This window comes from Mus caroli, chromosome 4 (genome assembly GCF_900094665.2).
Source record: "Mus caroli chromosome 4, CAROLI_EIJ_v1.1, whole genome shotgun sequence".
NCBI classification, from domain to species: domain Eukaryota; kingdom Metazoa; phylum Chordata; class Mammalia; order Rodentia; family Muridae; genus Mus; species Mus caroli.
Window position 1 is genome coordinate 5,624,381 of NC_034573.1, and position 14,878 is coordinate 5,639,258.

The 14,878-nt window shown below is 42.2% G+C and overlaps 1 protein-coding gene across 15 annotated transcripts in view; it reads right to left on the minus strand.

The window, feature by feature from the left end:
- Asph (aspartate beta-hydroxylase) overlaps positions 1–14,878 on the minus strand; it is a 205,420-nt gene that overhangs the window by 19,714 nt on the left and 170,828 nt on the right. For all 15 annotated transcript variants that reach the window (XM_021161304.2, XM_029476172.1, XM_021161305.2 and 12 more), the window contains 3 exons: positions 13,157–13,292; positions 6,435–6,526; positions 5,945–6,078 (listed from right to left, as the gene is read on the minus strand). In XM_021161304.2, the coding sequence (XP_021016963.1) occupies positions 5,945–6,078; positions 6,435–6,526; positions 13,157–13,292 (362 nt within the window). The remainder of the gene's footprint in view (positions 1–5,944; positions 6,079–6,434; positions 6,527–13,156; positions 13,293–14,878) is intronic.

Genomic DNA, 14,878 nt, shown 5'->3' on the forward strand with positions numbered 1-14,878 from the left:
ATGGGGGACTTTTGGGATAGCATTGGAAATGTAATTGAGGAAAAGATGTAATAAAAAAAATTATTTTTTGTGGTTGTGGGTTACCACAAGAAGAAGAACTGCATCAAAGGGTCTTATCATTAGGAAAACTGAGAGCCACTGAGCTAGTTTTCCGGGAAGAACCTTGAGAAAATGCCTCCATCTGATTACCTGGAAACAAGTAATTGATGTGGCTATAGTTAGCTGTATTGCCAATCAACTGACTGAGGGTCTGGTCGGCTGTCCAGATACACAGTGTAAGTAGACAAGGGAGTTCTCTGAGTGCTGGCCTTTGGCGGCTCATTTCCCTCCAAGGTTGGCAGTGATAAGAAGCAACAGCAAGCAGAAAGGAACAAGAAGCCCTGTTACCTCCTGCCGCAGGCCTCTGGGATCAGGACTCCTTGCCCTGGACCTGTTGAGCTTTTTAGGCAGGTCTAGGAAGCCAGGATTCCTGAACCTTTGCTTGCAGCTGCTGTTGCAGCCTCTAGGCTGATCTAGTATATCTCCATTCTTCAGGCCTTGACAGTAGCTAGTGTCACAGCTCTGCCCAGGCCTAGAAAGTAGGTTCCTTAGCTCATAACACTGCCAGTGTCATAATCCAGATCTGAGACCCTTGGCCTTACACACTTAGCTCTCTGGTGACAAAGGCCTGCAGGTTCTCTGTCCCATCTCCTTGAAGCATCTGGTTCTTCTTCACTGTCAGCTCTCCACTCTTTCTTGCTGTCTCTCTACTACTCTACTTCAGCCACCTTTCTTTTTGCTGCTCTGGCTAACTTTGAACTGTCCAGCAGCTTCAGAGGCCTGAGATTTGGCTAGCTCTACCTTCCTCAACCTGGCTTGTCCCCAGCAATCACTGCTACTGCCCTGTGTCTGCTGTCTTCTGTTGTTTCTGAGCTGTTGTTACCAGCTCAGCATACATTACTAAGTATAGTCAAGGAAAGGCTATTTTTTTTTAATGGACTTGATATTACAATACTAGGTAAAGCACAGAGAAGTATATTCCAGTTCGCTTTATTAACCAAAGAGCCTTGCTTAGGTTTGGCCCAATCACAGCCGAGCACCAGTCAGTGCTGTCTTGCTGCACACAGCCAGGGAAGAGCTCCCTTCAGTGATCTGAATGCATATGGTTGCAGGGACACCCGGAGCTCATTTAAGCTTGAGATAGCAAAGACTAGTACAAAGTTCAGCTTTCAGAGGCTGAGTTAATCAGCTATGATCAGCACTTAGCTTTGCGAAGATATGTAAGTAGGGTTGCACACAGATGGGATTGGTAAAAGTGCTCCCAGCTGGTTATATGATAGACCTTTTGCTGAAGATAGCTGTGGCAGGACAACTGTCCAATAAATGTCATGTAGGGAGTCACATGATCCATCCCCACCATCTTTGCTTATTTATAGGTAAGTGGATACTAGGAGTACTTACAGTAACAACTTAGTGAATGTGTCATTAATATTGATAGTAACTTTAACAGATTTTAACAGTGCGTTGCTGGTGCCTGATACTTGCCCAGTGACACAGGAAGAAATGCCTCCTCTGCCCCCCACCCATGTTTCTTCTCATCAAGGCTGTGAAGTTGGGCCTAGGAATATAGTTCAAGCCACATTGCTTAGGATTGAGCCTACTTCTGACTACATGTTAATACAAAAAAAACCATTTTAGATAGAATAGAGATCTATGCAGATGTCAAGTGTATGCTTTTGAAATGGTATCAGCCCTAAACAATATTAGGGTCCCTAAGTCCAACAGTGTCAGTGTCAAAGAATAAATAAGAAGATACAGGAAGCAGGAGGTGAAGGTAGAGGAAGAGCCTGGAATTAAGTATCTACTAGCCAAGGAACACAAAGGCTAAGAAGCAGCCCCAGAATGATAGGAGAGGTACAAATGGCCTCTTTGAGTCTCTGAAGGAGCCAGCCCTGCAAACACCTGGATCTCACACTCTGACAGAATAATGAACTTCTGTTGCCTTATATCATCTAGCATGTAGCCATTTATAAATTCCCAAAGAAGCTAATACAAATAGGCAGTTTGTTTTTATAGCTTAGTCTTCTGGGTTGTAACACAGGGATTTTAATAAGCCTGATTACCTGGAATTACTGTTAAGAATGATGTTGTACCTAATGTGCTTAGAAGTGGCGGCGTCGCAGCTGTGTCACTGGCATTAATAACACACTCGTGACAGTACCGAGAAGCATCTGGATAATACCGCTGAGTGACAGGATCAAAGACAGTCCTTTACGTCATTTTTCTCTGTGTCTTATAAATTATTTCCAAGGGACACACAATCTCATCTTACAATCAGAAGGCATTAGTAAATGTGAGATGATATTTTAAGGTGTAAGGCTACATGTCTTGCAAGCTCAATATCAGAGAAAAAAATCAATGTTGTGTTTTGTGTTGTAGTGATGGTATGTTTACAGGACTCACACCCTGGCAGGAATCCCATGGTTCCAGGGAAGCAGGAATCTGATTATCAAGATCTGAGAACTACAGCAAACAAACTGCCGTGGGTAACCTACTCTTTCAGCAGGCCAGGTGTCAGGCTCTGAAAAAAAAAAAAAAATCGCTGCCTGGCACCCAGCACAAGGAAGCCCGACTTCTTTCCTGGTATGCTTGTTTTGACACTTGGTCCTTGCACGATGTATCACAGAATGAAGCTTGCGTATTTGGTTTGAAAGCCTTTGTATTCTAAATCTTTACAGACTATAGGCTATTCAGTTTCCCCAGTATATGCACTTTAAACAGTATATAGAACGTAGGTAACTCAACCCATTTCTTTTATGAAAAGCACTATTCTGTCAATGAAATGCTAAACCCATTCTAAGCACCACTGAGTTAAGGATTAAGGATGAGAATGCACCCCTGACAGCAGGGATGAAGAAGGACTGCTGACAGGCAGCCATGGTGAGGAGCAACACTCTCCATGCTCCCAGCTCCTCTGCAGAATCAACTCAGTGCCTCGTAATAGGCAAATGGGTGGAGAGCACTTTTTAAAAATGACTGTGAATTTGCAAAATAGACAGCCTGCAAATTACTGTTGTTAGTAGCTCTTTAGTGTCACATGAACTAGAGTGTATTTTAGCTCAGCAGACACTGATAGTCTGCAAGTTAATATCCCATTGAGAGTCCTCTAGGTGAGCTGTTTGACCTCTGGTGAGAATCTAGGGTGGGTGGTTTAAAATTCATGGAGGCGATAGCAGTGGCTTGCATCCTCAAGTGTGACCATGAGACACACTGATGCAAAGGTACATCCAAATGGCCAGTTCCAGGAAAGATCAATGGTGGTTTGAATGTGCTTAGCCCAAAGGAAGTGGTACTAATAGGAAGTGTGGCCTTGTTGGAATAGGTGTGGCCTTGTTCAAGGAAGTGTGTCACTGTGTAGGTGGGCTTTGAGGTCTCCCAGTGCCCAAGCTCCAGCCATTGTGGAAGAGACCCATCCTCTACATGCCTTTGGGTCAAGATGTAGAACTCTCAGCTCTTCCAGAACCATCCTTCCCACCATGATGATAATGGGCTGAACCTCTGAGACTGCAAGCCAGCCCTAATGAAATGTTTTCCATTATAAGAGTTGCTGTGGTCATGATGTCTCTTCACAGCAATAAAATCCTAACTAAGACAGTCACCTACTATTCTGAGCTCTCAGAGTCTTTGTGGTTATACCTCTGGCTCTACTCACCCACTCTCCTGCCTGCCTGCACATCTGCCTGCCTGCCTGCCTGCCTGCCTGCCTGCCTGCCTGCCTGCCTGCCTGCCTGCCTGCCCGCCTGTCTGCCTGCCTGCCTGCCTGCCATGACCATCCTTCTAGCTGAGCTTGATTCTTCATCCTCAGGTCTCTGAAGTCAAGGATCAGTTCCACACTTTCCTACCTATGCCTAAAGGGATGCTTAACTGAGTAATTTGGTTATAAGTATGTAAGAAGGAAGGAGGGACTAAAGGAAGGAAAAGAGGAAGAGAGGGGGAGAGAGAGGGACAAAAGAGGGAGTAAGAGACAAAACATGCATGGAAATGGTTGAAAGCCACCAAACAAGTTCTAGATACTATCCTGTATTCAGGAAGGAGAACTGGAAGATTCTATCCACTTTCTTCCCATAACACCCCCTCTCCATAACTGTCATCTCAGTTATCAGTCAAGCTGCCCCTCAGAGCTCCTGCCAAGTTCCACTCGCAAACCTCTGTCTTCAGACTCGACTTTATCCTAGTTCTAACCAGCTCTTTGATAGTTCCTCTCTGTTCCAATAGCAATGTAAATAAAATAGGTATAAGCACTAAATTCATTTTCCTTTCCATTAACTTGCCTCATATATTTCCAGTTGTCAATGTGTCCGGGCACCAGCATCTTCCTGCTGAAGACTGAACAAGGAGAGCTATCTTGGACTTCTTCTGTTACCACACTCTGAGGAGTTCCCTGAGCCCACCCTCTCATATCTCCTGCTTCTTTAGTCTCCATCTCGTTCCAGCATCCAGGTTTTACTCTGCTTCACCTTGGAACATTTCACTGTGTCAATTACTGAGGATGCTCTCATCTCTCCCTTCAGACAACAGACCCTGACAAGGAGCGGAGCCATAAGTTTGGCATCAGAAGCTTCCTTCCTAGGAACTGGCCATGGCCGTACTCCCTTCCTTATCCTCCTCCTCATGTGCTCTCACTCTTGGCTGCTGAACCACAAAGTGTTGCTCAGATTCAGCATCCTTATTTTTGTAGGTATTTCAGAGTGTTTTCCTCTCAGTTTTCAATACCCATAACCCTCTTGTATAAAAACAAATACACAAGAAAACTGCAAGAACAAAACAAAACACTACCCCAGATTCCCAAACCTCAGGGACAAGTGACCCATTTGTAACTTTGACTTGTGCTCCCCTCGGGCTCATGTAGTACCAGTTCTCTTACAATCTTCCTGATCATGTATGTCTAGGCGAGGGGGGTCCCTTGTGGTCCGACGGTGAGTGTCCCATAACATTTGTTGTCCTTTCTATTCTATCCCCTCTCATAGACAATAAGGGCTGTAGAAGATAACTTCCTGATTTCTCATGTCTAGGAGCTTCCATTTCAGCATGATCGGCAGGCTAACAGACATTAACAGCAATGATGGCTGGCCAGAACAACCACTGAGACACACAGCACTGAGCACATAGCTCAAGATGGCAAAGGGCGGGCCTTATTTTTATGAACTGAAATTGGATCCTAGTAATTGGTATACTTCGAATACATAAAACAACTATCTAGATAACTCCTCAAAAAGACCAGAGCTTATGAGGCTTGTTCAGTGTGTCTTGAGCCAAGTGTGCCTTGTTCACAAGAGGGCAAATCAGCTGCTGTGATTAGAAGAGGAGAAAGCACGATGTGAGGTGAGTCCTACCATTTACCATGGCCTTGCTGATCTCAGGAAGAGGATCAAGTGCCTCTTAGGATTGTACACTTTACCATCATACAACCCTGAAGAGTCAGTATTGTTGCCACATTTTATAAGCAGGAAGCTGAGATTTAAGGAGATTAACTGACTAGTCAAAGTTACATAGTGGTAGTCACTCACAGAACCATGTTGCTGCCTCTAGAGCAAAATGCAAATGCCCACTGGGTGATGTCTTCAAGGAGCAAGACTTCCTATACATATACATAACTCAATCTGTGGGAGCTTAAGGCAAGTGAATTGACTCTGAATGCAAGGCTGTCCACCTTGAAGAACCAAGGCAGCTGGGCAGGCAGATGAGTGCTCTGGGGGTAAATGGCAGACCTGCTCTGACTGTGGATGACATCTCTCCAACCAGGAAGCACAAAGAAGGTCACAAAGTAAAGTCTGGATGCAAATGACGTCATTCTTGTATACTACAGTGACCAAGAAAGGGACATGAGCCCATGGACCACAGACTTTCTATAAGGACATCTGCTGTTGAGGGATGGGTACAAAAGAAACTGACAAAGGAAACATACCTGGTCTCATTGGCACACCGGATCTTGCAGCCTTCCTTGGGGATCACTAACCCCAGATGCATTCGGAGCCTGCAGTTTGTGGGTCCTGTATGAGGCCACACATGAGTTCCAGGGTGCATGATGGAATATTTGATCTGTATCGAAAGTATGACACCCAATCATCATTAAACAAGGCGTGGAGAGGCAGCAGAATCAAGATCAATTCATATGAGAGTCTTTGTAACCCTTGGGACTTATATTCATATCTTATTTGAAGTGAAGGAGCCAAAAAACAAGCAGTCTAATTTCCCACAAAGTGACATAATACTCAACATTTTCGACCTTCAAATTTTGACATCAACCACATGAAATTATGTTTCATTAAAAAGCGAATGGGAAAAGAGACATCCATTGTGCCAAGGGAAATAACTGTGATTTTTTTAAAGGTCAGCTCTGCCTCTTTCCTGACAACAAACTGTCTTCTTCCCATCTCTGAAAACACCCTTGGTACCTGTCCTCTTCTGCATCCTGTTGTTTCGGAAAACTTTTCTAGTAAAGTACAGGTCTTAGGAGCTCCTTTACAGGCGTTCTCATTCTTCCTTCCTAGAACAAAACATGATAAAACTACTGAGAGAAGCAAATCCCAGTTGTCATGGTGCATCTGTGCTCTCAGCTATTCTGCAATTTAACTAGGAGGATTACTTGAGCCTAGGAGTTCAAGATCAACCTGATCACATAATGAGATACTACTGAAACACACACACACACACACACACACCACACACAACCAAACTGCAGTAAAACTTTTTCTCATCTTATTTGAGCCAGTGTACTTGTATGATCACCTTTGCTGTTGGAATGTGAAGGCCAAGAGAAAGACAGTTAAAGGTCAATGTCATTGTAGGGTTCTTATATGTGTAAAAGTGAGAGAAATGAGTGTATAATTCAGATTATAAGGAGACAGATCATCCATTTCTTGTTTTAGAGATGGATAAGGGACACAAAGGCCACGGGCAAATACTAGAATCTGAAGTCTGTTGAAGGATAATGACTTGGTTTTAGCAAGTGAAACCCACTGAAGACCTCTGAGCTATGCCTTCATGTCACTAGTTTGTCAAATTATTGTAGTACACAGAAATTAATACAGTCTCTAAGAAAGGAGAATACTTTATGCTCTATGCCTAACGTGAAATGCATTTCTAAGAGATAGCAAAACATTTTTCATTGGAATTTAGTGTATTTTTCAATATATTAAGAATCATATGTTGCTAAAGTGACATTTAAAAAACATTATAAAGCGACATGAAGAACATCAGGATCTTTAAGCAAAAAGTATTTTTTATGAGTAATTATATCAAGAACAGATTCTAAGACTTCATCTTCAGCATCTTGGACCATGTAAACTTTCTCCACACTCTTCTTGAGAAGATGTGCTCAGAATGTATACAGTACCACTAGCTTTCACGGAGGAGGAAAACAACAGGATTTTGTTTTGTTTTGTTTTTTAAAGAAAGAGAATTTTGTTTTTCTATTCAAAATTCCTATAAAAGAAATTACATCTAAAGATGAGTTTGACTTTAATGTTCATGTTCACTAAGATAATCTTATGCTGAGAACAAAATGAGTTCTAAGAGATATAGCACCATGGCTTTCTGCCTCTGTCAAGTGGATCACTAAACTTAGGAAATGGTTTCTACCATTTCATTAGCTCTTTGCAGATGAACTTTTTGCTTTTAAATCAAGTACATTGCTATGTGCTCTTTTTAGTTAGTAATATTGTGCCCTAATGAGCCAAACAATGTAAGCCAGCTTGAAAGAGTAGCAAACAAATGTATAAACCATCATAATGGACTCTTTAGCCCTGGTTTTCCAGGGCATCTATAAGCAAGGTTTTAGGAGGGCTAGTAGGGGACTAGGCTGCTCAAGTTGAAGCTGGGTGAAGTCTGGTAGCTTGAAGCCACCGGAGCAGCTGGGTTCTCCTCCACCCATTGGTAGGGCCTGAGCTTGTGTAACACCTGATTGGTCAGTTGTGCCAAGACTACCAAATCGATCCTGTCACCAGGACTTCCTCTGGTGAGGTCTGAGTTTTAACCTTTAGGGACGTAAAAAGTGAGGATCCCTAATTTACATATCCATAAGCTGAAACTAACTGAGCTTTCTGGCTTTCTGGTATAGTGTTCAAGTGACCTCAGGTCTAGACCATGCTTTGATCATAAACACTCAACTGACAAAGTCCATGCCCTTATTCCCAGGTCAGAAAACCTTGGAAGCCTGAACTATTTCTGACCAGACATAGTTGATCTCAAGCATCAGGGAACCAACCAGCTTGTATATCTCGTGTAGTCCTAAGGTATAGAGTCTCTTTCAGGAGAAGGTTGGCAGTAGTGGTTCAACATCCACAGCTTGCAACCCATTGTTTTTAGTATCCACATGTGACTGGAAAGACGCACTCAACACACAATTCCCATATTGCTCACTACGGTCAGACCAGACGCTTAGAGTGATGTATGATGTTCACTGTAGCCAGGAAGGAGGTTACTCAGGTCTTGTTATGCAGAGGACAAACCAACACACAGAGAGGTACCACACTTAATGGGAGAGCAGAGAGTTAGCAATTACAGTGCACCTGTCATAGATGCAACATCTAGGCTTTTAGATAGGCCTTGTGGTGAGCACATCTGTGAGGGAATTTTTGCTTAATTAAATCATTTGAAATGGGAAGGATCCACTTCTAATCTGGATCGTTGAGGTGGGGAGTCACCTCTTTAGTCCAGATTTTTTGAGGTGGGAAGACACATCTCTAATCTGGGCCACATTTCTGCTGGAAGCCTATTTAAAGGACTTGGAAGAAGGCAGCTTCTCTCATTATCTTCTGGCTCTTGACCTCACTAGCAAGTCCATTTCTTCAGTGGCATTAGAGCCTACTTCTTCAGGATTCCCACTTATACTGAAGACCAACTGAGCCATCCAGCCTCATGGACTGAACAACTCTTGTATTCTTGCATCTTCTTTCCATAGGCAGCCATTGTTGGATTAGCAGGACTACAGCCTATAAGTCATTCTAATCAATCCTTTCTCTCTCTCTCTCTCTCTATATATATATATATCTATATATAGATATAGATATAGATATAGATATAGATATAGATATAGATATAGATAGATAGATATAGATTCATTTTATAAGTTCTTTTATTCTAGAGAACCATGACTAACCCAGGCCTCAGCACTGCCTCTTTGTTGCCCTTTACTAATGAGTTCCTGTTACACTGCAACCCTGCAGAGTCACTGGCATATACTGAATACTCTTCTTCCAGTATTCACTGGTAGTGGGAATCACTCTATACTCGACGCACCTACTTTCTTTACTCTTTTCAAGGAGATTCAGGGCATGCCCACACGTAGATCAAGAGAGAATACATTCAGGACTGTAAACAAGGACCATGATTTCCAAATCCTCAAGAACACATCCTCATTTTGTTACATCACAGGTTACAAGGCAGGAGGCATTCAGTTAAGTCTGTGATTGCATAAGGAATGCCCAGTGTTGCTAACAGTGAATTTGCTTGTGCTTTTTATTATTTGTCACCAAAGTTAATTCTTAACAAGCAGCAAACTTGGCTTTTTTGGGACAATGGCTCTGGCAAGAGATCTAACAGTCAATACAGATATAAAAGAATAATGCTCCACTTGCATATGACTTTATCAGGTATATTCATGGAGCTAGAGATGTGGGTATATTCTTCTTAATATTCAGAGAAGAGAAATTTCATTTTACATGACAACTCTGATCAATGCTAGTGGCTGCTCAACACAACACTGTAAACTAAGCTTGTTGTTTCCAAGCCCTGTGCATTAAAATACAGTTTCCAATCACATTCTATCCTTGCTGCAAGCAGACTGCAGAGGAGGACTTAAAGCTTCAGTCATCCTGAAGTGGTGAGAATTGTTAGTACCATTTGCCCTAGGCTCTAGAATAAAGATGTGTGATATGCGTTTCCTTTGTACTTTAGTCATGGTTGGCAATATTTTTTAATTTGTGAGTCACACATATTTAACAGTAGTCACATAGTAATTTGTTAGACTTCTAGCAAGCAAGCCCAGGGTCTCGTACAACCCAGGCTAGAGCTCTAACACTGACTCAGGCCCTTAGCACTGTAGGGATCCATGTTACAAACTTATTGGTGAAGAAAATATATGGTATCTGTCAGTTCTATCATTCTTCAGAGTTAGAAAATTGATCTTTCTTATATTTCTGGCTTTGAGTCTAGCCTTTAACTGCTGAGCCACATCATAATTTGGACAAAGTGGCAGCCTATAGAATGGGGAAAGATTTTAACCAACTACACATCTGGTAGAGGGCTAATATCCAAAATATTTAAGGAACTCAAACAATTAGTATCAAGAAAACAACCCAATTATAAAATGGGGTACATATCTAAATAGAGAATTCTCAACAGAGAAATCTCAAATGGCTGAGAAGAAATGTTCAGCATCCTTAGCCATTAGGGAAATGCAAACCAAAACTGCTTTGAGATTCCATATAACTAATGTCAGAATGGCTACCATCAACAAAAGAAGTGACAGCTCATGCTGGAGAGGATGTGGAATAAAGGGAACACTCATCCATTGCTGATGGGAGTTTAGGCTCGTACAGTCACTATGGAAATCAGTGTGGCAGTCCCACAGGAAGATGGGAATCAATCTACCTCAAGATCCAGCTATACCACTCTTTGGCACATACACAAAGTATCCTACCACAGAGAAAATTGCTCAACTGTGCTCATTACTGATCTATTCATAATTGCCAGAAACTGGAAACAACCTACATGCACCGCAACTGAAGAATGGATAAAGAAAATATGGTATATTTACAGAATGGAGAATTACTCAGCTGTTTAAAAAAAGAGCCCATGAAATTTTCGGGTAAATTGATGGAACCAAAACCAAACCAAACCAAACCAAACCATTACACAAATGCATCCTGAGTGAAGTATCCCAGACTAGGAAAGACAAAATATTATTTGATAATTGAATTATAAGAGCATATCTAGTGTTAAGTCAATGATTACCAAACTACAAGCCATAGACCAACAGAGGGTAGGAATAGCATAAGGGACGAGATGGAACAGATAGATCTGATAAGGAAAGGGAAAAGGAATAAATACATAATGAGGGATGTATGGGAGGGAATACATAAAGCAACTGCTAAAACTGAAGGGCGTTTGAGGGGTAGTATGGAAATCTAATACAGTAGAAGCCTCCTAAAATATATACAAATAATGGAGACATCAAGTCCCAAGTGGTCATCTCTTGTCACCAATGAACCATAATTAGTTACATCTATTAGTTACTGGCCAAAGGGTCCCCACAGGACTCTTCAAACAACTCAGGCAGTTACCAAGACTATAGATTGCTCTCCACAAACTGACAGCAAGACCCCATGCTTGAAATAACACCTATACAATTCATTGAACATTTGAACTGGTGCCTATATAGAACCTTTACCCCCCACTTGCTAGTATCTTTGGCACAGAATGATACTCTCCACATTACAGAAATAAAAATGTAAACACCACATGAACCATGAACCCTTTATCTGCAACAATGTACTGCTTGCAAGACATGCTAGTGCAGTGGTGGCACAAACCATATGTTGGGAGTAACCAACAAATATCTGATTTGATACAAGTTTAAATACAAACTCAATACTTCCTGGGTGACAAAGAACCTGAGACTAGATACCCCAGGGACCTAGGGTAGAAGCCAAGTAATACTGGTCTAAAGAAAAAAAAAATGTAGCAATAAAATGATTCCTAATGATACTCTGCTATTCTCATAGATCAGTGCCTTGTTCAGTCATCATCAGATAAGCTTCATTCTGCACCAGATAGGAACAAACACAGAGACCCATAGATAGACACTGCAGAGTGAGAGACCTTGGAACACTCAGCACTAAATAGGATGTCTCCATCAAATCCCTTTTCTCAGAACTCAGGGAACCCCATGAAAGAGGAAGCAGAGAGAATCTAAGAGACAGAGTGGATGGTCAAAAGAAAACAAGGCCCTCTAAATCAATATGAGCAAAACTTAAACGAACTCACATATACAGAAGCAGCATGCATGGGGCCAGCATAGGCCTGCACCAGGTCCTCTGTGTTTATATTATGGTTTCCATAATTTAGTGATTTTTTTTAAAAAGGAGATTTCTGAAGGTGCAAATGAGTGAGTCTCTGATTCTTGTGCTTTCTCTTGGGCTCTTTTTTTTTTTTTTAAAACTCCTGTTGGTTTGTCTTGTTCAACTTCAATGTGATTGTTTCTGTTTTATCTTATTATATTTAATTTGTTGTATTTTTTTTTAAATGTAATGAATAAATGAAAAAATAAAAACCTACCCACTAGGGTAAAGGTTAACACATGAACTGTCATTTATACCTGTGGGGAGAGGGAAATTCGGTTTTTCCCAATAAAATGACACTGGGTATACATCAGCCAGTCCAGGGCAGGGCTCATGTTCAGGAGTAGCTGACCAACCCATAATAGACTCTGTAGTTTTTGTTGTTGTTGTGTTGTTGTTTGTTTGTGTGTGTCTGTGTGTGTGTGCACGTGTGTGTGTATGGTGCTCTCACGTGCTTTTGTGTGGTTACAATTTGTTGTCGAAGGAGGGCTGTAGGTTTATTTTGTTCTCCTTGGGAGGTTTTGTTGCTTTGGGGTTTATGCTTGGTTTTTGAGAAAGAACTTAAAGTTGGGTGGGTAGGAGTGGGAAAGCACCAATATACTTAAAGCTTATGAATGAGGAAGTAGAAAACAGTCGTAACAAAGCACACCACTGCCACTGCCACCACTACCACCACCACTGCCATCACCACTACTGCTGCCACCAGCTTCAGCCTCTGCAGTGGCTCCCACCGTGCTGTTGCCATTTTGTCCCCTCAGCCTAATCTGCACTTTACAGCAGTGAACACAGCTCAGAGATACTCCCTTCTGAGACAGTGACAGACGTGCTGGGCTCTCCAGCTACTCGTACACTGCAGAGGTACAGAGAACAGAGCACTCTTTAATTGAAAGCACTTGTGTATTTATCCACATACATATATGTATACAGACAAGCAGATGCACATGTTTAAAGACAGTGCGGGCAGATCATATGCCACAGGAAGCTGTCAGTAGAAGACTACTCACTTATCATCTGGCCTGTGCATGAGGAAGATAATCTAGAAGACAAGAGCTCACCTTGCTGCCACAGTGTGAACTGGCTCCAGTCGCCCTTCTCCCGAAGGTTTTCATCCTCAGGCAGGAAGAGACCCTTGGCTTTATCCATCACCATGAGGCCTTCATCACGGATCAACTTCCAGTTTCTCTCTAAAGACTTCAAAGAATATTTTAGTTTCACTGAGATGAAAAATATTTTGTGCAAAACATCTCATAGTGACTCAGTTGCTTTGTTTAAGAAAGAAAGGAAACTAAACTACCAACCAAAGAGTACACATGGATGGGTCCATGGCTCCAGCTGCATATGTAGCAGAGGATGGCCTTATCTGGCATCAATGGGAGGAGAAGTCCTTGGTTCTGTGGAGGCTTGATACCCCAGTGTAGGGGGATGCTAGAGAGGCGAGGCAGGAGTGGGTAGGTGGAGGAGTACCCTCTTAGAGACAAAGGGGGTGGAGAATAGAGGTTTTGTGGATGGGAGATCAGGAAGGGGGACACCATTTGAAATGTAAATAAATAAAATAACCAATAAGCAAACAAACAAACAAAAAAACATCTTGACTAAAAGCAAAAATAAGAAAGAACGAAAGAAAATTCTTGCTTTCATATAGATGCTTATTTTAGTTTCTTTGGAACCTAAAGAAACTCAAGTATATTGAGAGAAGGGGCTGGGGAGGGAGGAAGGGAGGAAGGAATGGAGAGGGAAGGAGGGAGGGAGGAAGGAAGGGAGAGGGAAGGTGGGAAGGCAGAAGGGGGGGGTAAAGAGAAAATTCAGATCAGAAGGCAGCTTATTATTGGTTAAGAGTTCTTGCTAGCTACTTTTGCAGAGGAACAGGGTTTGGTTTTGTGAACCCATAAGGTGGCTCTTTAACTCCAGTTCCAGGATTTTCCATGTCCTCTGTGGGCATCAGGCAGATATGTGGTGCACATGCATTCAGGTAGGGAATATGTACACATAAGATAAAAATGAAAAAAATAAACTCATAATCTATGAAAAGCTTTCTTGCTATAATTATTTGTATTATAACATGTTTAAAGTTTCTCTCTTTATTCTCACCCCTTCCTTTCTTTGTCTCTGTTTGTCTCTCTCTCTGTCCCTCTATCTCTCTGTCTCTTTCCCTCTCTCTCCCTCCTTCCCTGTCTCCCCTCTTGGTCCTCTTTCCCCCTCCAATCTAACAAGAACACCCGTTTTGCTAACGGTGCAATGACCAAGTTCCATGTGACTCCAGCATCCACACTGGAACTCAGATCACAGATTTAATTTCAATAGTGTTCCTTACAGTGACACCATTCCAACAAGATAGACAGTAGTTAAACTTTCAAAGGTTTTGGGAAATCAGCCACTGGGGCAGGATACATTATAAAGTTAATAACAAAAGGAAAAAAATGTTTAGAGTTCAATCAAATAAACAAGCCCTTGACTTATTCTGTATAAGGTTGCTCTAGCCTCAGCTGGGGCTTCATGTGGGCAGATTTAGTCCTTGTCCCATTGCACTGTGGTGTCCCTCAGGAGTAGGAAGGCTGGTGGGAGCAATGGGTCGAAGCAGACAGGGGTGAGTCTACAGAGCATTAAGGAGGTACAGAGTGAAACCGGGGTTTGGGAAACCCCGTTTTACCCATGCTCCAGCAAACCATCTGGAATAACAGGGCCGGGGATCAGAGCAGGACCGCACTAACTGGATTTCAACATAAATCAGGGATCAGGATCTTGGCTCCGGGACTCCGCCGAGCTTAGTCTCTACAGGT